Source organism: Felis catus, chromosome D1, assembly GCF_018350175.1.
Source record: "Felis catus isolate Fca126 chromosome D1, F.catus_Fca126_mat1.0, whole genome shotgun sequence".
Lineage (NCBI taxonomy): Eukaryota > Metazoa > Chordata > Mammalia > Carnivora > Felidae > Felis > Felis catus.
The window spans coordinates 6,794,249-6,816,931 of record NC_058377.1 but is presented as its reverse complement, the minus strand read 5'-3'; the positions used below and the strand labels follow the sequence as shown (position 1 = coordinate 6,816,931).

Genomic DNA, 22,683 nt, shown 5'->3' with positions numbered 1-22,683 from the left:
TGGGATCTGTCTTTATTACCTGAGAAGGCAGAAGCAATAAATAACAAAGGGAGACAAGTTTTTACTACTATTAAAGCTATTCAAAGATAGCAAAAAAAAAGCCTCAAAAGGTTATGTTCATCATTAAGGCCACCTAAGTGCTAAGAACAAATAGAGGGGGTCCAAGAAGAAGAACGGGCAGATGGAATAGTAATTTTTAATCTTTGAATCCAGGCACTACCATTCCATGCTTGCATAAATTCATCCAAATAGTTAAATCTATAGTATTAAAAACCACGATATGTACTAGAGATTAGAGTTAGCATCAACTATTACCTCAACACATTACAACCAGACTCAGGCAACAGTAACTCTTAACAAACCAGCTCGTTACAACTAACAACAGCACTTACTTTTATTTGCACATTTGATGAAGTATTTGACCAGACTACTAATTTCTTGCATCTTTTTCTGCCTGGTGGCTTGTGTTGAGGCTGATACACCTGCTTTTGCTGTTCTCAGACATTCTGTTTCTTTTTGAACATATTTCTGTAAAAATCTTCAAGAAAACAAAGTAGAATTTCAGAAAACTCATTAAATGCTTAAATTATTACAACAGTTCAGGGCGCCTGGGTGGCTAAGTTGGTTGGACGGCTGACTGCGGCTTGGGTCATGATCTCATAGCTCGTGAATTCGAGCCCCACATCGGGCTCTGTGCTGACAGCTCAGAGCCTGGAGCCCGCTTCGGATTCTATGTCTCCAACTCTCTCTGCGCATGCCCCCCACCCCCCCGCCACTCACAATGTCTCTCTCAAAAATAAACATTAAAACAAAAAAATTATTGCAACAATTCTAAAAAGTCCTTATGCCATTATACAGAGAACAAGCCACAATGTGCCATCAATGTACCAGCCAAATGGAACAATTTTCTCTTTCAAGGCCTAAGCCCCACCACACCCGCTTAAAGTCTGGTTTGGATCTGGAGCCTCCGTGATTTTCTGTTGCTTTCCTGCTTGCTTTCTCACCTTATTTTTAAAAGCTTACAATGGTTTTAGGGCTCTTGATTCTTTATTGCCTGTTATTCTGTACAACCCACACCTTTGCTAAGCAGTTGGTAACACTTCTACCTTTGGAATAAAGGCGGCCTAGAAAATATTCATGATTAGCTGAAAGTGCCAAGTGCATCTGTGACCTATCTGAACAGTTTACGCAAAAGTCATCTTTAGATAATAGCTATAGTTGTGGTATTTGAAATAAACTAACCAGAGGAAGAGAAGCATGCATTTTTCATGTTATCTGCATTGAAATCTGTAAGTCATTCCAGTACCAAATACACAGTAAAAATAAAAGTGTTCTTTCTAAATACTAACAACTTCCTTGACTGAAAATGTTGTTTCATGTTTCCCAGTATTCTCTTTTAATTTAAAATATTTCACTCATGTGCCCTAAGTCTTACGATCTATTTCTAGTTACAGACTTCACAGTTAAAAATTATATTTTAATGTAAAAAAGCATCAATTCTGTCTGCCACTCCAGTCCACTAATCAATTCTGTCTTTCCAATGCCTGAATCCTGAATCTTGTTTGTTACTGTTAAAATTTAACATATGGCAGTTACTTAGAGCAATATAGATGTAAAAATAACAGGGGTGCGGGTGGGACTCAGTCAGCTGAACATCCGGCCCTTGGTTTCAGCTCAGGTCATGATCTCACAGTTCGTGGGTTCAAGCCTGGTATCAAACTCCACAAGCACTGACAGTGTGAAGCCTGCCTGGAATTCTCTCCCTCTCCCTTTCTCTCTGTCCCTCACCCTCCTGCGTGCTCTCTCTCTTTCTCTCAAAATAAATAAACAAGCTTTAAAAGATGCAAAAATAATAAAGTACTTTTTATAACTTAATTTTATTCTCGAATTAGAAATAAAGACTTTTGAACTAACTAATATGAAAGGAATTTTCTCTAATCTTTTTTTTTATTTATTTATTTATTTATTTATTTATTTATTTATTTATTTATTTATTTATTTATTTATTTATTTTCTTGAGAGAGAAAGCACCAAGTAGGAAACAGCAAAGAGGATTTTGCCAAAGTCAAAAATCAACTAAGTCTGCATAGCGCAGAGCCTGACATGGGGCTCGAATTCATGAAGTGTGAGATCATGACCTGAGCTGAAACCGAGAAACAGACGCTCGACATACTGAGCCACCCAGGCACCCCAGAATTTTCTCTAATCTTGAGTGAGATATGTCTAAGACCTTTTATTGATCAAATGACTTAAAAAATGTAACTTTTTCTACATGAACATCCTTTAAAACTTATGTTTCAGATGAATATTAAGCACCAATTTTATATACAAAGCACAACTGTATATAGGGAGCAAAGTAACACCTACGTACACAAAAATATCACAACAAATAAAAATGAAAGCAAAAACTAAAGACACTAAAATGAAATTAGAATGGAATACCTAAAAACAGCATCCCAATTCAAGTATTTCCCTTGCTTGGAATCTGAATGTCGATCTAAATGTTGAACGGTTTCAGGATCCCGGATAAGGCGCTTAAATTTCTCAACTTCTTTCTGAAAATGAAGAACAACATGGTAATGGGTTGCCAATCACACACCTGCTACAAGGAAAGATAAAATTTCAGAAATTTACTACCCTTCGTTCTGTAGCTCTATCATGTTCCAATTGACGACAGCAAATAAGCAGATCGTTAAGTGCTAGACTCATGGTTCAGAATTTCAGAAAACATCACTGTAAAAAATACGTACATGCAAAATTATTTTAGACCTTCGGACTGTGGTATTAATACATAGGCAGGTCAAACTATACAACTAGAGATATAATGTGCTCAAACATACAGTGGTTTTTCTTAACGTTTCCATGTTCTAGTGAGATTTTCTTAAAATATATCAAAACAAAGCTTCAAACATGTAAATTTGTGTGCAGCAGTGGGATAAAAATAGAAAACATGTAATTTATTGTTCTGAGAACTTTTTTTTAATTTTTTTGTTAATGATTTTGTTTATGTTTGAGAGACAGAGACAGAGCGTGAGCAGGGGAGGGGCAGAGAGAGGGAGACATAGAATCCGAAGCAGGATTCAGGATCTGAGCTGTCAGCACAGAAGCCAACATGGGGCTCGAACTCAGGAGCTGCGAGATCATGACCTGAGCTGAAGTCAGACACTTAGCCAAGTGAGCCACCCAGGCGTCCCTGAGACCTTTTCTAGGAGACATGATACTTCTATTTTTTTTTCAATATATGAAATTTATTGTCAAATTGGTTTCCATACAACACCCAGTGCTCATCCCAAAAGGTGCCCTCCTCAATACCCATCACCCACCCTCCCCTCCCTCCCACCCCCCATCAACCCTCAGTTTGTTGTTTTTAAGAGTCTCTTATGCTTTGGCTCTCTCCCACTCTAACCTCTTTTTTTTTTTTTTCCTTCCCCTCCCCCATGGGTTTCTGTTAAGTTTCTCAGAATCCACATAAGAGTGAAAACATATGATATCTGTCTTTCTCTGTATGGCTTATTTCACTTAACATCACACTCTCCAGTTCCATCCACGTTGCTACAAAGGGCCATATTTCATTCTTTCTCATTGCCACGTAGTACTCCATTGTGTATATAAACCACAATTTCTTTATCCATTCACCAGCTGATAGACATTTAGGCTCTTTCCATAATTTGGCTATTATTGAGAGTGCTGCTATAAACATTGGGGTACAAGTGCCTCTATGCATCAGTACTCCTGCATCCCTTGGGTAAATTCCTAGCAGTGCTATTGCTGGGTCATAGGGTAGGTCTATTTTTAATTTTTTGAGGAACCTCCACACTGTTTTCCAGAGTGGCTGCGCCAATCTGCATTCCCACCAACAGTGCAAGAGGGTTCCTGTTTCTCCACATCCTCGCCAGCATCTATAGTCTCCTGATTTGTTCATTTTGGCCACTCTGACTGGCATGAGGTGATATCTGAGTGTGGTTTTGATTTGTATTTCCCTGATGAGGAGCGACATTGAGCATCTTTTCATGTGCCTGTTGGCCATCTGGATGTCTTCTTTAAAGAAGTGTCTATTCATGTTTTCTGCCCATCTCTTCACTGGGTTATTTGTTTTTCGGGTGTGGAGTTTGGTGAGCTCTTTATAGATTTTGGATTCTAGCCCTTTGTCCGATATGTCATTTGCAAATATCTTTTCCCATTCCTTTGGTTGCCTTTTAGTTTTGTTGGTTGTTTCCTTTGCTGTGCAGAAGCTTTTTATCTTCATAAGGTCCCAGTAGTTCATTTTTGCTTTTAATTCCCTTGCCTTTGGGGATGTGTCAAGTAAGAAATTGCTATGGCTGAGGTCAGAGAGGTCTTTTCCTGCTTTCTCCTCTAGGGTTTTGATGGTTTCCTGTCTCACATTCAGGTCCTTTATCCATTTGGAGTTTATTTTTGTGAATGGTGTGAGAAAGTGGTCTAGTTTCAATCTTCTGCCTGTTGCTGTCCAGTTCTCCCAGCACCATTTGTTAAAGAGACTGTCTTTTTTCCATTGGATGTTCCTTCCTGCTTTGTCAAAGATTAGTTGGCCATACGTTTGTGGGTCTAGTTCTGGGGTCTCTATTCTATTCCATTGGTCTGTGTGTCTGTTTTTGTGCCCATACCATGCTGTCTTGCTGACTAAAGCTTTGCAGTAGAGGCTAAAGTCTGGGATTGTGATGCCTCCTGCTTTGGTCTTCTTCTTCAAAATTACTTTGGCTATTCGGGGCCTTTTGCGGTTCTATATGAATTTTAGGATTGCTTGTTCTAGTTTCGAGAAGAATGCTGGTGCAATTTTGATTGGGATTGCATTGAATGTGTAGATAGCTTTGGGTAGTATTGACATTTTGACAATATTTATTCTTCCAATCCATGAGCACGGAATGTTTTTCCATTTCTTTATATCTTCTTCAATTTCCTTCATAAGCGTTCTATAGTTTTCAGCATACAGATCTTTTACATCTTTGGTTAGATTTATCCCTAGGTATTTTATGCTTCTTGGTGCAATTGTGAATGGGATCAGTTTCTTTATTTGTCTTTCTGTTGCTTCATTATTAGAGTATAAGAATGCAACTGATTTCTATACATTGACTTTGTATCCTGCAACTTTGCTAAATTCATGTATCAGTTCTAGCAGACTTTTGGTGGAGTCTATCGGATTTTCCATGTATATGATATTTTTATTAAAACGTAAAAGATAAACAGAAGACAGACAGGTCAAGAACAAGGAAAAGGGCACCCAAGGATTTAGCACTTTAACAGCAGCACTCTTTCTTATATGTAGCGATGTGTCATTTGTTGAGCCAAAAGTTTAACTTGCTGTACTCTGGAATTGATAGCTAGGAGGTTATCAGAGTTGGCAAACCTTGCCTAGCACTTAAGTCTCAACTGGCTTGATGGTTCTCATTTTAAAAAAAATTGTTTTTAACGTTTATTTATTTTTGAGAGAGAGACAGAGCATGAGTGGGGTTGGGGCAGAGAGAGAGGGAGACACATAATCTCAAGTAGGCTCCAGGCTCTGAGCTGTCAGCACAGAGCCTGATGTGGGGCTTGAACTCACAGACAGTGAGATCATGACCTGAGCTGAAGTCAGATGCTTAGCTGTGCTGACAGCTCAGAGCCTGGAGCTTGATTTGGATTCTGTGTCTCCCTCTCTCTCTGCCCCTCCCCTGCTCATGCTCTGTCTCTGTCTGTCTCTCAAAAATAAATAAATGTTAAAAAAAAAATTAAAAAAAAATACTACAGAGATATCCCTTGCAAAAGTCAAAAATCAACTACATCTTACTGGGCTTGAATGCCATTGCTGTAGCTCTCCTCTTAGGTTTTTGAACATAATCAAGCCTACCTCTGATGACCTTTAAAAGAACTCATATAAGAAAAGCATTTCGTGTCATTAATTTTGAGTCACTTTACAAAGAAGCTTCGTTTTTGTTAGACTATAAATATTTACAAAGAAAGTATGTACTTTTTTGTGTGTATTACCTATCTCAAGAGGCAAGGGGGGGGTGTCCTTTACCCACGCATTCACATAAATTCTACTCATTCTTTAAAGATCAAGTATGTTTCCCTGCTGCTATTTCACTCACAGGATCTTAAAACCGGAACTGAGAGAACACGTCCAATCTTTGTACAAAGAAATCTCTCCTACAAAATTATTTCAACACTCTTTTAACATCCAGTGAAGGCACACTACCTAATGAGCCTACCTATTTCACTGGTAGAAAAGTCTAAGTCACTTCTTCATTTTTATTCATTGATTGTTCTGACTCTTTTATCCCTAGTACAACCTCCTCTACACTGCTGTGGATTACAGGATGTTATTTACTTGACAGTCTTATTTGTTTGGTCGTAAACTTCTCGAGGAAAACAACTATTATTTTCATGTTCATGCTATTTTCATTTCCATTCCTCACAATTTTATCTAGGACTCTTCCCCCTTCTTACTCACTCTTAGCTTAAAACCCTCTTGGAGTGAGTCAATATGGAAAACAAAACTGGGATTGTAACCAATGAAAACACCTTAGCAATATCCAAAGAACCATAAAGGTAGGCACATTTATTTCTAGATATGCAAAACATGTTGTTTGTAATGTAAAAAAAAAAAAAAATCACACGTTTACTGACCACGTGACACTTCCAGGAAGATGTAGCCCTCAAATTTTCTTTTTTAAAGCTGTGATTTTTCTGCTGGCTTCTTTCTATTTTTCTCTCTTCCGTTTCCCAAAAATGGATTACTTTCAAGAAAACACAACAGTTCAATCAGGAAATGTTCAATCACTGACACATGCAACATTTACTGAGCAACTACTGTGTTCGAGGTACTATGTTACGGGTAAGAGACACAAATCCTACCCTTGTGGAGTCAGAAGTGGTGAGGGAGAGTGACGACAAACGAGTACACTGAAAAATCAATGTATAATTCCAAACTGATATATGACTCAAAGGAAACACAATATACAATAACAATGGAGAAGATCACTTTTGATAAGGTGCCAGGGAACACATCCCAGCAGAGGTTACAACAAAGCCAAGATCTGAATGGGTGCCAATTAATGAAACAGCTAGAGGGCCAACATTTCAGCGGAGACTAGGTTCACCAAAAGGTCTTAAAATGGAAAAGTGCATGGTATGTTGGAGGAAGTGAAAGAAAACCAAAGAACTACAAAGCAGCCAGCTACAGCAAGAGAGTCAACAGATCAGGTAGAATTTGATTAATACATTCATCCAGAACTATCCACATTCCACTACCAACATGCAGTTAAACAATACACATTTCCTAAGCAACAGCCGCTGAAATGGCAAATCCAATGTCCCTTTTTAGATCTCCATCAAGTTGGTCCCTTTACAGAATTTGACAATGATACCTACACCCCATCTTCCTGCATACAATTCTGCCTTTGGCATGCCATTCTTTCCCGGTGTAATAGTGTGGGCTCTGTACTTAGATCATACTGGTTCAAATCCTCGTCCTGCCATTTACAAACTGTATAAGCCTGAGCAAGATAGCTATTTCCTCTAACGTCAGTTCTGTCAACGATAAAATAAAAAACAATACCAAAGGTATTGTAAGGGTGCCTACTTCAAAGGTTTTGTAAGGGTGCATGCGCGTGTTTAACACAGTGCCTGGAACACAGCAAATGCCCAACCATTGCTACCAATTATCATTATTCCCTTTGTTTCCTTAATCTTTTTTGCTGGTTCTTCTTCCACCCACACCTGCAGGAGGATCTTTGTGTCCTTACTTCTCAACCTATGCTCTCCCAGGGTTGTCTCATCCATCCCTAAGACCCCACCATGCTGAAAATGCCCACATCTTTCATTCCACGCCAGACCTCACTCTTGAGCTTCAGAAACCTTCCACACTTTATGCCTTTACATGCATTTCCCCTTGTCTGCAAGGCACCTACCATACCCCTCCGGGGGCAACTGAACAATTAGAGGTCTTACCACACAACCTCATTTGCTCCTCTGCCGTCACAGTTCTCTCTCAGATTATCCCCCTGAGCTCTAAGGGTCCTTTTACTGTCTGTGCCCAGCGGGGCACACGGGTGGCTCAGTCCTTTGAGCATGGGGCGCTCGATTTCTTTTTAGGTCATGATCCCAGGGTCGTTCGATCCAGCCCAGCGCTGAGCTTGGAGCCGGCTTGGGATCCTCACTCCCCCTCCCTCTGCCACTCTTTAAAAAAAAAAAAAAAAAAAAAAAAAAAAAAAAAAAAGTCTAAAATTTCTCGGTACCCGGCAAGAACAGCAGCGAACGCTCTTGAGTGCTCACCACAGGCCAGAATAATCACAAGGGAGACTGTACAGCGCGGTTGCAGATGTCAGCCAGAATTCCAGCTCCAGCAAAAGTAATTCCACACTCCGCGCGCCAACGCACGCCAATCTAGTTTAAACCTCAACAGATGCTCGTAGATCAAATCTAATAAAGAAGAGGGGGGGCATGATTAGTCAAGTCATTTAGTTACAGCTGGTCCATACGGGGACAGAGAAAGGGGACGCGCAGGAGGACTCAACGCGGCATTTGGCAGAAGAGTCCCGGCTATTAACTCCGCTAAGTCCGCTACGGGATCGCAGAGAGAGCGGGAGAAAAGTGCAGCGCGGAATAATACGCCTCTAGAGAGCAGCAGGGTAGACCGGCCATCAGGGGGCTGGCACAGAATGGCTTGGACGCCCCTCAAGTACCCCCACGCAGAAGCCGCTGCCTGCTCGCCGCGCACCTACCGCTGCACTCGAACGGCCAGAGTGCAATTTCCCGAAGCGGAGGCGGCGGCTGCAGCCTAAATTCCGCTCCACTCGCCTTTCCCCGCGTCCACAGCGGCTCCAGCCGAGTAGACACCCACTATTCCCGCTTCCGGTTCAAACGCGGCGTGCCCGCACAGCCTGGGTCTCCGGAGGAAGAAGTCAGAGTGACCCAGAAGCGGGCACGGTCTGCCCATGCGCGACGACCCCCGCACGCTCTCCGCCTCCTGCCCTCGCTCCCCTCAAAACATTCGGCTCGTCTGAGCGAACGCGCCTGCGCGTCGCCCGCCAATGGCATGCGAACTTGAGCTCTCCGCTCGCCCTCCGACTTGGGCTCCCGCGCCTGCATCCCACCTCCTCGCCGCCTTCAGCCCCACCCCTCCTAACGCGAGGACGGAAGTGACGACAGTTCCGACGGGAACGGAGGCGGGTTTCATTTCGGCGCCTTTCTTTCTCCGGCGGAAGCGATTGGCGGACGTGGGGCGAAAGAGGCGGGCCAAATTGCCGCGGGTTCGGTGCCGCCACTGGAACCGGGAGATGCGGCGCAGGAGCTGTCGGTGTGTGGGCTTTCACCTGAGTCTCGTCTCCTATTGCGGTTCCTGCTGCGGCTTCGGTCATGCTGTTACCTTCGGACATTGCGCGGCTGGTTCTGGGTGAGTGCAGGCGCGGGAGGGACAGTTAGTGGGCCAGGCAGAGCAGGACGGAACGACCTTTGGGGCCAGAGGTTCTCCCGGGGCGGGGAGGCTCTGGGGCTTTGCCTCCGCGTTTGCAAGTTCTGACCGGCGGCCGTTCTCCCCCAGCCGGGCTCTCGGACCGCTTAAGCCTCTTTGTGTGGATGCTGCGCTCCCCGGAGGCTGCGTGGCGAGGGGAGGGCCCAGGAGAAGCCCGGGCGGAACACCTGAGGCCCGGATTCGGAGGGGGAGCCGGGCCTGCAAGCTTCGTTGGGACCCCTGCAAGGAGCCTTGTGGACGAGACGGACGGACCCACGTTCTAATTAGGAAAAATGAGGACGTCCCTGAGCCGCCCGGTCGTGCAGAAAGACCTTCCCGACGCCCTATTCGTCCCTCGCCCTTAGAGCTACGAATGTGGGGCGAACGGGGGTGATCTTGCCTCCCCATCCCTCACCCTCCCTCCCCGCAGTTAGTCGTCCGGCACCGAGGCCTGAAATGCCAGCTGCATGTTCTAAAACAGGACGGGCGAGCAATTTCGCAGAGGAAATGCCTTCCAGTTGAACGTTTTCTAGCTCTGATGGTTAGTGTTTTCCTCCATTTGAGGACGGTCGGTTCAGCGGGCCTGTTGTCAGGGCGTATTGTTTCTGTGGGAAACGGGTTTTGTTGTTGTTTGTTCCCAAAAGAATGGAGAGGGTCGTGCTGCTGAGCACCAGATCTGTAGGAAGCTCAAACCCTCAGATCCCGAGCCAGTGGTTTGCAGACCTCATACGCGACACCCCTGAAAGTAAATGGTAAACATCTGTGATGAAATTTCCCGTCGTGTCCACAGTAGTTGCTATTGTTACCTTATTGTTAGAAAATCCCATTAGTCTTACTTTTTTAAATACTCAGCCCTGCCCAGAAAAACAGGCCTTCGTGCACGGGGCTTTTGATGAGCACATTTTGCAGGAAACAGGAGAGACTAACGGTTCCACGGCCCGTTTTTGGAGAAACTAGTGACGTACGCTTAAACTAGTATTTTTGCTAATGTTTGGTTACTGTTTTGTCCACTTTATGAGAACTTATCAGTAGTTAGCCTCCGTCTCTATCTGTGAGAAAAAGCTGGCTATCTTGTAATTGTTAGTTACATTTACGAGGTTTATGGTAAACCTCATAACCTAAAGTAGACTTTCACAGTGTTGAAGATAATATTGACATACTTTGTTTTTTCTTGAAGGTGTATCATTTGGTTATGAATTTTTGAGTTTTGGCAATTTGGTTAATGCACCGGATTTTATGTAACTATAGAAGTCCTTAACAGGGTTTCTCACCTTGTTCGATATTGACTTTTGGCGCCAGGTAATTATTTATTATGGGGAGCTGTCCTGTACATTGTGAGATGTTTAGATACCTGGCATGTATGGATAGATGCCAGTAAGACCTCAGTCCCACCCCCACCCACTTATGACATTTAACAAATGTCTCTAAATATTGCCAGTATGTTCCCTGGAGGGCAAAATCACCCCCAGCTAAAAACAACCGGTCTGAAAGCAATATGATTTTCTAACTGGAATAATTCACACCTACTTGTGTTCTCCACAAGCCATCTGCTCTGCCTGACTTCCTAGTTTTTTTAATGGATAAAAACTCCAAATTAATTGTTTCTTTTCCTAAAATTCTTTGTCATTCACATTCCAATTTAATTGCCGCCAATCCTACTTAATATGCCCACCCCCCATGCCTTCTTTTGGACCTCTTTCGTGGCCTCTCAAATAGTCTTGCTATTGATATTTACTATTGAACAAGTCTGCCTAAAGCATTCACATTACACCTCCTATTCTAAAACTTGAAGAACATATGCACTTACCAAAATTTAAAGTTGGGCAAAAGAGTGTAGTGTAATACAAAAGAAAAGAAAGTCTCCCCACCCACACCCATTCGTACTCTTCTCACTTAGTATTATGTATCTTGAAGTTTTGTTAGCACCTGGTGATCCATAATTACAAAGCATAGAAGCCTAAAATAGTAATAGTTTCATTATTTCCTCATGATTCTTCTTTCAGTACAAAGCACCTTTTTCAGCAGCTCCCTTTTTGTTGGTTCCTTTTATTCATAATGTTCTTTAAGCAAATCTTTGCTTATATCGGACACTGTGCTAAATGCTAAGAATAGACAAGGTCTCCCTTTAGAGTTCACATAATTAGGGTTGTGGTTTTTTTCTTTTACCCTTACGCATGTGCCCCCCTGCCCCCCAAATACTTTTCCTAGACCCCACCTGACGTTCCATCTAATGCCGTATTTACTTACGTTTGTGAAATGTACATAATATAAATATATACAACACTTGAAGTGTATGGTTTTGTGGCATTGAGTACATTTACATTGTTCTGTAACCATCACCATCATCGACCTGTAGTTTTTCATATTCCCAAACTGAAAGTTGCCTTTCTGTCCTTGGTATTTTTGATCAGAGATTAATAAGACCAGCTTCGAGGGTTCTTGGAAGCCCCCCAAAACTGTCTGTAAAGATTTATGTACAGTTGGGCACTTTTATGGGTATAGGATCCAGAACTGTTTTTGGATTTGTCAATAGGTTTGTTCCTTTCTATATGATTCAGAGTCCGTTCAGGAAAACTTAAAACCAATGTGAGTATTTAAAGGGAAGGGATTTAATGAGAGAATTGGTTACACTGGTGATAGAAGAACTAAGAAGACAAGCAGCTTATGTGAACAGACTCAGAGTAGCCTCAGCAGGAAGCCACTATGATAATCAGGAGGACAAGGAGAGATGAAGCAATCCAGAGGCTGGATTCTCTCTGGGGAAGATAGAAGGTAGACTTGTCTGGTGAGGGAGCAGTTGTCACAGAGGATATTCTGCCAAGGTAAAGAAGAAGTGAGAGAAAACAATATGGCTTCTTCCAGTTGCCCTCCAGTCCCCCACCAGTGCTTCGCATTGTTTGGATGCAGCTAGAAGCCAGCTGACCTGGAGCCTAGGAAACATTGCGTGGGGTCAGGTTTCCTATCTTTCGCAGCAGAGAAAGAGGAAGAAGAGATTGAAAGCAAACAGAACCAGAATTGACACACTCCTGGAAGGTCAAGAGCCACTGATCCTATTGACCTGCATATAGCTAAGACATTGTAAATACTTGATAAATATTTACAAACGTGCAACTGTGATCCTAACAGTCCTTTTTGCCTACTGATGTCATTTACCCATGTTTTCTGTTTTTATTCAGATTGTGTTTATTCATATTATTCATAATAATATGTCATTGCTGACATTTACAGCTTTTTATAATCCTTACTCATTCTGTCTTTTCAGTTGTATCTCCAGCTGTTCTCTTTCATATACGTTGTGCTTCCTCCAAATTGGGCATGTTCTCCATACATGCTTTTCATCAGCTTTGTTGGGGATTCCCCAACCGTCCTTTGAGACTCAACGTCTTCTTTGTGATAGTCATAATTTTCCCCAAGTCTAGTAATACTTTCTCTAGCCCCATCCCCTCAGGAAGTAACTCCTATTGTGTTACTACCTTTTCTTTGTATTACAGTTACTTGCATATGTATCTTTTGGGTCCTTTTAGATAACTTTTTTATAGACAGAAACTTGTTATTTGTGAATCTAGTTACATTAGTAAGTTAAGTCTTCCCAAGAATCACTTTTTTTTTAAATTTTTTTTATTAGTTTTCTTTATTTTTGAGAGGCAGAGAAAGAGAGCGTGTGAGTCGGGGAGGGGCAGAGAGAGAGAGGGAGGCACAGAATCTGAAGCAGGCTCCAGGCTCTGAGCTATCAGCACAGAGCCCAATGCAGGGCCTGAACCCACGGACCGTAAGATCATGACCTGAGCTGAAGTCGGATGGTCAACCGACTGAGCCACCCAGGCGTCCCAGAATCACTTACATATTTAAAATATCATTAATCATTAAATAATTGGATAATTTCTGGAAAAGTATTATATGTCGGAGATTGGGGCACCTGGGTGGTTCAGTCAGTTAAGCTCAGGTTGGGCTCAGGTCACGATCTCGTGGTTGGTGAGTTCGAGCCCTGTGACGGGCTCTGTCTGACAGCTCAGAGCCAGGAGCCTGCTTTAGATTCTGTGTTTCCCTCTCTGCCCCTCCCCTGCTTGCATTCTGTCTCTCCCTGTCAGAAATAAAACAGTTTTTAAAAAAAATGTGAGGGAGTTATTTTCAAGTCGGGGGTTTTGAGATCTCTTGCTTTCTTCATGAGGCACCTCTCTTTCTTTCTCCATAAATAGAATGAAAGAAGATCGACTCTTGCCATGAGTCTAAAATTTTAATACTCTAGGTATAATTAGGATTTTATCTTTCCTTCTCTTTTCTAGTTATATTTCCCGTTTGGTCTGTTTTGTTACTCATTACTCCCTCCACTGAAAAGCAGGCTGAAGACAGTATTATATTAAGAAAAAAGGAAACTCAGGCATGCTTTCTTACCTTTTGTACATCTTTGAAAATAAGTTTACATAAAAGCTGTCTTTAGAAGTAAAAAATAATCACTAATGTTAATTAAAGAGTATATGTATTATAATAAGATCTTTGACCCCTATTTTGTATTTTCATTGTAAATTTTGACATTTGGAATAATTTATACCTAAAACTTCCACTATTATTTTTTTTTTACAATTTTTTATTAAATGAAAAAATTTTTTTTAATTTTTTTTTTAACGTTTTATTTATTTTTGAGACAGAGAGAGACAGAGCATGAACGGGGGAGGGGCAGAGAGAGAGGGAGACACAGAATCGGAAGCAGGCACCAGGCTCTGAGCCATCAGCCCAGAGCCCGATGCGGGGCTCGAACTCACGGACCACGAGATCGTGACCTGGCTGAAGTCGGACGTTTAACCGACTGAGCCACCCAGGCGCCCCTAAATGAAAATTTTACATACAGTGGAAATCACTCATTCTCAGTTCTGTGAGTTTTTGTTTTATTTAATTTTTTTAATTTACATCCAAATTAGCATCTGGTGCAACAATGATTTCAGGAGTAGGTTCCTCAGTGCCCCTTACCCATTTAGCCCATCCCCCCCTCCCATAACCCCTCCAGTAACCCTCTGTTTGTTCTCCATTTTTATGAGTCTCTCATGCTTTGTCCCCCTCCCTGTTTTTATATTTTTGTTTTCCTTCCCTTATGCTCATCTGTTTTGCCTCTTTAAGTCCTCATATGAGTGAAGTCGTATGATTTTTGTCTTTCTCTGACTTAATTTCACTTAGCATAATATCCTCCAGTTCCATCCACATAGTTGCAAATGGCAAGATTTCGTTCTTTTTGATTGCCAAGTACTACTCCAATGTATGTGTGTGTATATATATATATATATATATATATATATGTGTGTGTGTGTGTGTGTACACACCACATCTTCCTTATCCATTCATCCATCGATGGTCATTTGGGCTCTTTCCATACTTTGGCTATTGTTGATATTGCTGCTATAAACTTAGGGGTGCACGTGTCCCTTCGAAAGAGCACACCTGTATCTCTTGGATAAATGCCTAGTAGTGCAACTGCTGGGTCATAGGGTAGTTCTATTTTTAGTTTTTTGAGGAACCTCCATACTGTTTTCCAGAGTGGCTGCACCAGCTTGCATTCCCGGCTTCTATTATTCTAATAGAATTGGTCACGATCTAGTACTTAATGATGATAAGTAAGCTTTTAGTAAGCAAATAACTGGTTTTATATATATATATATGTATGTGCATGTGTATATGTATGTGTGTATATATACGTCTGCGTGTGTATGTGTGTATATATATATGTATGTGTAAGCTTTGAAGTAGTCAAAACTGTGAAGTAGGCACTTAATACAATTACCACATTGTTTTGGAAGTCTTAAGACAAAAGTAAAGCAAAATACATCAAGTCTAATCTAAAGTATCCAATCTGGATCGCCCAAAGTTGGGCATGTTTTTTGTTTTGTTTTTAAAGAATTGGTGTGTTTTTTTCTCAAGATTTTATTTTTAAGTAATCTCTACACCCAACATGTCACTCAACAACACGAGATCAAGGATTGCATATTGCGCTGGCGGAGCCAGCCAGGCGCCCCTGAAGAATCCTTTTACTTCATCTGAAGCAGTCATCAACCCAGATGGTATTCTGATTCCAGTGTCCAAATCACATCAGTCTAGAATAATTGACCCCACCTTCAGGACCACTCAGAATCTGGATTTTAGGATGCTGTGGGTATTTGGGGTTTTTCCTAACTATGTAACCTGATACAGATCTTGGAAAAACCATTTAATGTCATCTGTGCCCAGTTTCTTCTTCTTCAGATTGAGGAAGCCCAAGGTCCATCTCAGGTCTAAATTCTGTGATTCCTGGATAAAGAAATCTGCAGGCAGGAGGCTCTCGTCAGTGTCTCTGGGAGGGTTCCTAGTGCCCTGCAGTCCAGCAGCAGAATGAAGCTCACTTACTGAAGGGCCACCTCATGACTAAATGGGCTTTGATGTGGGCAGCTATGTTTTAATTTTCTCTGAGAGCACATTCCCTGGGGTAAACTGTGCTTTGCAGTGGAGTAATGGCCATGTCAGATATTTGGATTGCTAGAGAGTATCTCATTTAGAAGTCAGTTTCAAATCACATTCCTCTGGTAGTTTTTCTATCAAAACAAAATAAAAGCTCCCAAACGAATATTTATCTCGGAGTTTAAATCTGTTGGAATGATAAAAGGATCTAAGAGTTAAGCATCTGTAAAATATTTGAAGCTGGGTGAAATCGCAAATACTAATTCTAATAATCTCTGTTAAATTTGAGTAGAAGCCAAAGGAACTAACAGAATCCCTGGGAACACTTTCAATATAAACTGTTAATCCTATGGTCATGACTAATAACTCGAATTATAAGAGTTGAGGAAAGGCATAAATTGTCTGTACAAGCACAAAATCAGCCCTACACATGAGAAAATGGGTCATGTGGAGGATGCTGAAAAGTCTTTTGTCCCTCTCTGGTAAACTGATGATAATGCTACAAGATGGAAACCAGGCTATAAAATAAAGTAAGCCATACTGCCTGAATTTTCAGGATTAGGTACCCATACTCCTGCACACATGCATCATAGCTTTAAACATCACTAGTTTTCTCTGATTATGGGCCAGACATATTAAATATTTTTTTTACATCTTTTTTTAATGGACTTTTTTAAAATTTGTTTTGAGAGGGAGTGTGTGTGTGTGTGTGTGTGTGAGTGAGTGAGCGAGCGAGCGAGCGGGGGAGTGGCAGAGAGAGAGAGAGAGAGAGAGAGAGAGAGGGAGAGTGAGAATCCCAAGCAGGCTCGGCACTGTCAATACCAAGCCCAGTACAAGGCTCAATCTTAAAACCTGAGCCAGTATCAAGAGTTGCACACTTAACTGACTGAGCCACCCAGACACCCCATATTTTATTATCTTATTTGATCTTCTCAAGGGCCCAGAAAAGTAGCAACTGCTTGCTCTATGATACATTGGTGGAAAGCGAGGTCCCAAGAGGATATATGTGTGCTATAAACTGCTTTTCTTTTAAATGCCAGAAAACACTGAAAGACCGTCCTTGATCATAGATTTTTATTCATTTGTTCATTTAGCTATCCATTTATTCAGGAACCCGTTCAATTTTTAATTTTTTTTTTCAACGTTTTTTATTTATTTTTGGGACAGAGAGAGACAGAGCATGAACGGGGGAGGGGCAGAGAGAGGGAGACACAGAATCGGAAACAGGCTCCAGGCTCCGAGCCATCAGCCCAGAGCCTGACGCGGGGCTCAAACTCACGGACCGCGAGATCGTGACCTGGCTGAGGTCGGACGCTTAACCGACTGCGCCACCCAGGCACCCCAATTTTTAACAAACCCTACTCCAAAGAAAGCTTCCTGAAAATCCAGCCTATCCCTCTTTTTTGCTGTATTTTATTGTTAAATGTGTATGCTACATATACAATATGTATTGTGTATGTGTAAAAAATATATGTATTATTAATGTATATGCTGTGTTCACCAGTTGATGCATATTTGAGTTTTATAAAGCTTATACAAACTTAAAAAATGTTTATAACCTTGCTTACAAGTTTGTGTGTGGACATAAGTTTCATTTCATTTGAGTAAATACCAAAAAGTAGTTGCTAAATTGAGTTTACTATCTCACTATTTGTTTTCTGTTTGTCTCCTTTGTTTCCAATCAAAAAATGTGCCATTTTTTCCTACATTCTTATGGGTTATTTTTAGTATTCCATTTTGTCTACACTACTAGCTTATTAACTTTAGCTGTTTGTTTTCATTTTTAAAAAGTAAAGCAGAACACATTAAATCTAATCTAAAGTGGGAACTCTAGATTGCCTAAACTTGGACATGTTTCTAAGAGCCAAAGATAAATATCTTAGATATTTTAAGATGCATTGTAATTTTTGAACGTTTTTTATAGAAGTAACTTAGTCTTTTAACAAAGCCTTTTCTGAAGTGTATACTGAAGTGTAATGTCTTATGATAAGCCATAAACTGTCTGATCTGTAACCATTCCTTGGCCAGCATATGCTACCACAAGTGACCATATTATTCTGAGAAAGGTTACTTCTGTTACTACATTGTGTTTAGGGAGGTATTTCTTAACCTTACTTCATTATCATACCCTTAAGGAGTATTTTTAGACTCCCCCCCCCCCCACAATTTCCAAATATTTTAATGTCACAAGTACACTATTTACATATTGTATGTATATCTGTGTCTTATGCATAACAACAGTGGTATTTTCTTTGTTCCCTTGCTGCCTCTGTACCAATTTTCATCCCCTTAAGGCTATGTTCTTTTGAGAATGTTTGGTCTGCAGAAAAGCAAATCCACTTTAAAGAATTAGATTTCACACCACCACCTGTTAGAAGTCTCAAGTGGTTATGAATACATCTGGGTGATTAGAAGTTTTGAAACTCTCCCATGGAAAGAAATTGTTTATCTTCAGTTTAAATTCTGAAGCATATAAAAAGCTCCACCTGCCCTGATTCCAGAGTGACTCCAGTGGTTCTTAACATATTTTAAACTTCTGTATTCATGAAATCCTAGTAGCAGCTGACTTCCTACAAATAATGTAACTCAAAAAGCAAACCTTCATAAAAATGATAACTTCTCAGCTGGCTGTAGAATTATAAGGGTTTATATTTGAGCTCTTTATTTGTAAAAAATAAAAAAGGAAAAAATAGCCATTTATCCTTGATCTGCTTTCCTATTTGAGGTGATTTCACATCTTCAGTGATAGAGATATTGAAGTAGTAATATATGAGATAAAAGGTTTCTTCTGTTTCTAAAAGTCCTCCCATACTCCAAAGGACATATCTTTGGGTTTTTTATTGGTATATTTATTTGTTTCTTCCTGTAGCATTAGTTAACAAAAGGTTGGAAAACCGATTCATCACCTGTAAGTAGAAAGTGGTGAGTTGGTTCCCAGATCCCAATTAGGCCATTTCCTAAAATGGGATGACAGTTTTCTGGCTCTTTCCTTTTATAACCTTCATATATAATGACTTCATAGGCACTCTTGCTACTTTTTTGACTTGGAGGGCCTGGTTAAAGACACAGTTCCAGGTGAGAAGAGTAGAACCTTATAATTTTAAAGTTGGAAGAGACCTAAATAGTTGCATTGGTAGTTAAATACTTGAGTACTGTACTAGCACTGAGATGAGTCTACTACAAAAGTATCTGATAAGAGGAGTATAATACATGCCAAAAAAGAGTCTCTGAGTAAGTGGTAGTTACCCTAGACCTGAAAAATGAGTTGGAATTAGCTAGACTAAGAAAGGATAAGCTGCCCAAGCAACAGGAATGACATTTACAATGGCCTTGATATCAGAACATTCATGAATTTGCACAATTGAGAGACCAGTTAGTCTGAGAGAGATGGAATGACACAAATCTCAAGAAGAAATTGGGATGGAAAACAAGTAGAACTTCATATAACATATTAAGAATTAAGGATTACATTTTTACTTTGAGTTTCATGTACCACAACATGTAGAATTCAGTGGTTTTCAGTATATTCACAATGTGCAACCGTCATCACTATGTTAATTCCAGAATGTTTCTGTCATCCCAGAAAGAAACCCCAAACCCGTTAACAGTCACTTCCACTTGCCCCATCTCCCCCATCCTCTAGCAACCACTAATTTCCTTTTGTCTCTGTGGATTTGCCTATTCTGGACATTTTATATAAATGGAATTATAGTAAAACCTTGGTTTGTTGAGCAGAATTCATTTCGGAAACATGCTTGTAATCCAAAGCACTTGTATTTCAAAGTGAATTTCAAGAACCATTGACTCAGTTGTGATCATGTGACATTCACTGTCATGTACTACTAGTATTGTGAGACATCACTGGTTTATCAAGTTAAAGTTTTGTATTAGAAATGTTCACTGCTCTTACAGAACACTTGCAGAACAAGTTATCCAAGGTTTTACTGCATACAATGTGTGAGCTTACTGCTGCAATCCAAGGTGTTACCGTATAGGATACGTGATCTTTTGTATCTGACTTCTAGAATGTAATGTTTTCAGGATTCATCCATGTTGCAGCAAGTGGAAGTAGTACTTTGCATGGCTGAATACTGTTCCATTGTATGGATATTCCACATTTTTTCCATTCACTGATGGACATTTAAGTTGTTTCCACTTTTTGGATATTAAGAAAAATGCTGTGAGCACTCATGTACAAGTTTTGTTTGGACATACTGTTTCAGCTCTCTTACATATATACCTTAGTAGAATCACTTGGTCATTTGGTAATTCTATGTTTAATATTTCTGAGAACTTCACAAGGAATTTTCTAACGATTTTGTACTACCTAAAGTTCCTACCAGCAGTGTATGAGATTTCCAGTTTCATCACATCTTTGCCAGTATTCACGACTGTCTTAATTCTGGCTATCCTAGTGGTATCAATTGGTGTATCCCATTGTAGTTTTGGTTTTAAATTTTCCTAATTACTAATGAAGTTGAGCCTCTTCTCAGGTGCTTAATGGTTTGTTCTTTATAAATTCTGGATTGTGGTTCCTTATCAGGTAGATGAGTTGCACATATTTTCTTCCGTTTCATCCATTGTCTTTTCATTGAAAGCACAAATTGTTTTTAATTTTGGTGAAATTCATTTCATCTAATTTTTTCTTTGGTTGCTTGTTCTTTAAATGTCATAACTAAGAAACCATTACCTGATCTGATGTCAGAAATATTTACACCTCTGTTTTGTTCTAAGACTTTTATGGGTTTTGCTCTTAAACTTACATCTTTGATCTATTTTTAGTTAATTTTTTTATTTGGCATGAGGCATGAGGATCCAACTTCATTCTTTTGCATGTGGGTATCCAGTTCTCCCAGCATCAGTTGTTGAAAAGACTATTTCCCCCATTGAGTTGACTTGGCGCTGTTTCTGAAAATCAGTTGACCATAAATGTCTGGATTGTGAATTCTGTCCCATTGATCTATGTGTCTATCCTTATGCCTGTAACATATTAGCTTGATTACTATTACATAGTAGTATATTTTGAAACGGGTGTTTCTCCGCCAGCTATTTCATCTTGAAGATTGTTTTAACTACTCTGTGTCCCTTGTATTATGGATGTTAGGATCAGTTTGTGAATTTCTGCACAAAAGACAACTAAAATTTTGATAGAGATTATGTTGAGTCTGAGAGTATTGACATCTCAATTATATTAACTCTTCTAATCCATTAACAAGGTATATCTATCCATTTGTTTAGTCTTTAATATCTTTGAGTGGTATTTTAGTTTTTAGTATAATTTCCTTCTTTTGCTAAACTTATTCTTGTTTTATTCTTTTTGATGCTGTTGTAAATGAAACTTTTTTTAATTTCATTTTTGAAATTCATTGTTCATTGCAAGTATATAGAAATGCAGTTAAATTTTGCATATTCATCATGTATTCTGCAGCCTTACTGAAGTCATTTATTGACTTTAATAGTTTTTCTGTGTACATGGATTCCTTAAATTTTCCTATTTAAGACATCATATCATCTGCGAATGGGGATATTTGACTTTTTTCCTTTCCAATCTGAATGCTTTTTATTTTATTTTCTTTCCTAATTGCCCAAGCTAGAACCTCTAGTACAGTGTTGCATTGAAATGGCAAGAGCAGGCATCAACTTGTCTGTGATCTCATGGGGGAAGCTTTGACTCTTTCACCCTTGAGATGTGATATGTTACCTGTGGGATTTTCATAGATGCCTTTATCAGGTTGAAGAAATTCCCTTATATTCCTAATATTTGCATCATGAAAAGATACTGGAATTTGTCATGGTTTTTCTGCATCTTAGGAGATAACATGGTTTTGTTCTTTATTAGTATATAGGGTAATGGCTACTAGATATTTAATATCGTGTGTTACATGGATTTATTTTTGTTTTATTGAACTGGTCTTGCATTTCTGGCACAATTGTACTTTGTCATGGTGTATAATCATTTTTAAATGTGACTGAATTTATTTTGTTAGTATTATGTTGAGAATTATTACATCTACTTTCTCATGGGGGATATTGGTGTGTAGTTTTCTTGTGATGTTATTGTCTGGTTTTATTATCAGATTATTACTACCACTAGCAACTGAATTGGGAAATCTCTCTTTTATTTATTTATTACTTTTTTTAAAAGAGTTGGTGAAATTTTTTCAGTGTTTGATAGAATTCACCAGTGAGGCCGTTTGATCCTAGGCTTTTCTTTGTGAAAAGATTCTTTATTACAGTTAAATCTCTTTACTTGTTTTAAGTCTGTTCAGATTTTCTCTTCTTTCTTGAGTCCGTTTAATGTCTCTGTAAGAAGTATCTGTTTTACCTGGGCTCTCTAAATTGTTCATAGTACATACAACTATTCATAGTATCCCTTTATAATCCAGTTTATTTCTGTAATTTAATAGTAATGTCCCCCCTTTTCATTTCTGAATATAGGAATTTAAGTCTTCTTTATCAGTCTCATTACAGATTTGTTGATTTTTGTTAGTCTTTTCAGAGAATCAACTTTTAGTTTCATAGATTTGTCTCTTGTTATTCTCTATTTCATTTTTTTTTCTACTCTATTTTCTTTCTTCTGCTTTCTTTTGGGTTTAGTTTGCTCTTCGTCTAGTTTATAGAATGGAAGGATAGGGTATTGGTTTGAGATATTTTATCTTTTTTTTAAGTTTTTATTTATTTATTTTGAAAAGAGTACATGCAGGAGGGGCAGAGGGAGGGGGGAGAGAGAAAATCCCAAGCAGGCTCCAGACTGTCAGCACAGAGCCTGACACAGGGCTCAAACCCATGAAACATGGGACCATGACCCAAGCCAAAAT

At 39.8% G+C, this 22,683-nt stretch overlaps 2 protein-coding genes across 21 annotated transcripts in view; one reads left to right on the top strand and one right to left on the bottom strand.

Moving 5' to 3' along the window:
• ATM (ATM serine/threonine kinase) overlaps positions 1-8,968 on the bottom strand; it is a 128,341-nt gene extending 119,373 nt beyond the window's left edge. For 4 of the 18 annotated variants that reach the window (XM_045038242.1, XM_023239067.2, XM_045038244.1 and 1 more), the window contains exons 1-6: positions 8,718-8,967; positions 8,232-8,415; positions 6,622-6,731; positions 2,638-2,733; positions 2,443-2,555; positions 393-538 (exon numbers count right to left, since the gene is read on the bottom strand). In XM_045038242.1, the coding sequence (XP_044894177.1) occupies positions 393-538; positions 2,443-2,555; positions 2,638-2,709 (331 nt within the window). In that variant the 5' untranslated portion in view covers positions 2,710-2,733; positions 6,622-6,731; positions 8,232-8,415; positions 8,718-8,967. Of the gene's footprint in view, positions 1-392; positions 539-2,442; positions 2,556-2,637; positions 2,734-6,621; positions 6,732-8,231; positions 8,416-8,713 lie in introns of all 18 variants that reach the window. The other 14 variants (XM_019811239.3, XM_019811243.3, XM_019811242.3 and 11 more) reach the window with 9 other exon arrangements.
• Positions 8,969-9,156: 188 nt separating this feature from the next.
• NPAT (nuclear protein, coactivator of histone transcription) overlaps positions 9,157-22,683 on the top strand; it is a 52,795-nt gene continuing 39,268 nt past the window's right edge. For 2 of the 3 annotated variants that reach the window (XM_045038245.1, XM_003992329.6), the window contains exon 1: positions 9,157-9,388. In XM_045038245.1, coding sequence (XP_044894180.1) covers positions 9,352-9,388 — 37 coding nt within the window. In that variant the 5' untranslated portion in view covers positions 9,157-9,351. Of the gene's footprint in view, positions 9,389-9,535; positions 9,987-22,683 lie in introns of all 3 variants that reach the window. The other variant, XM_023239069.2, reaches the window with a different exon arrangement.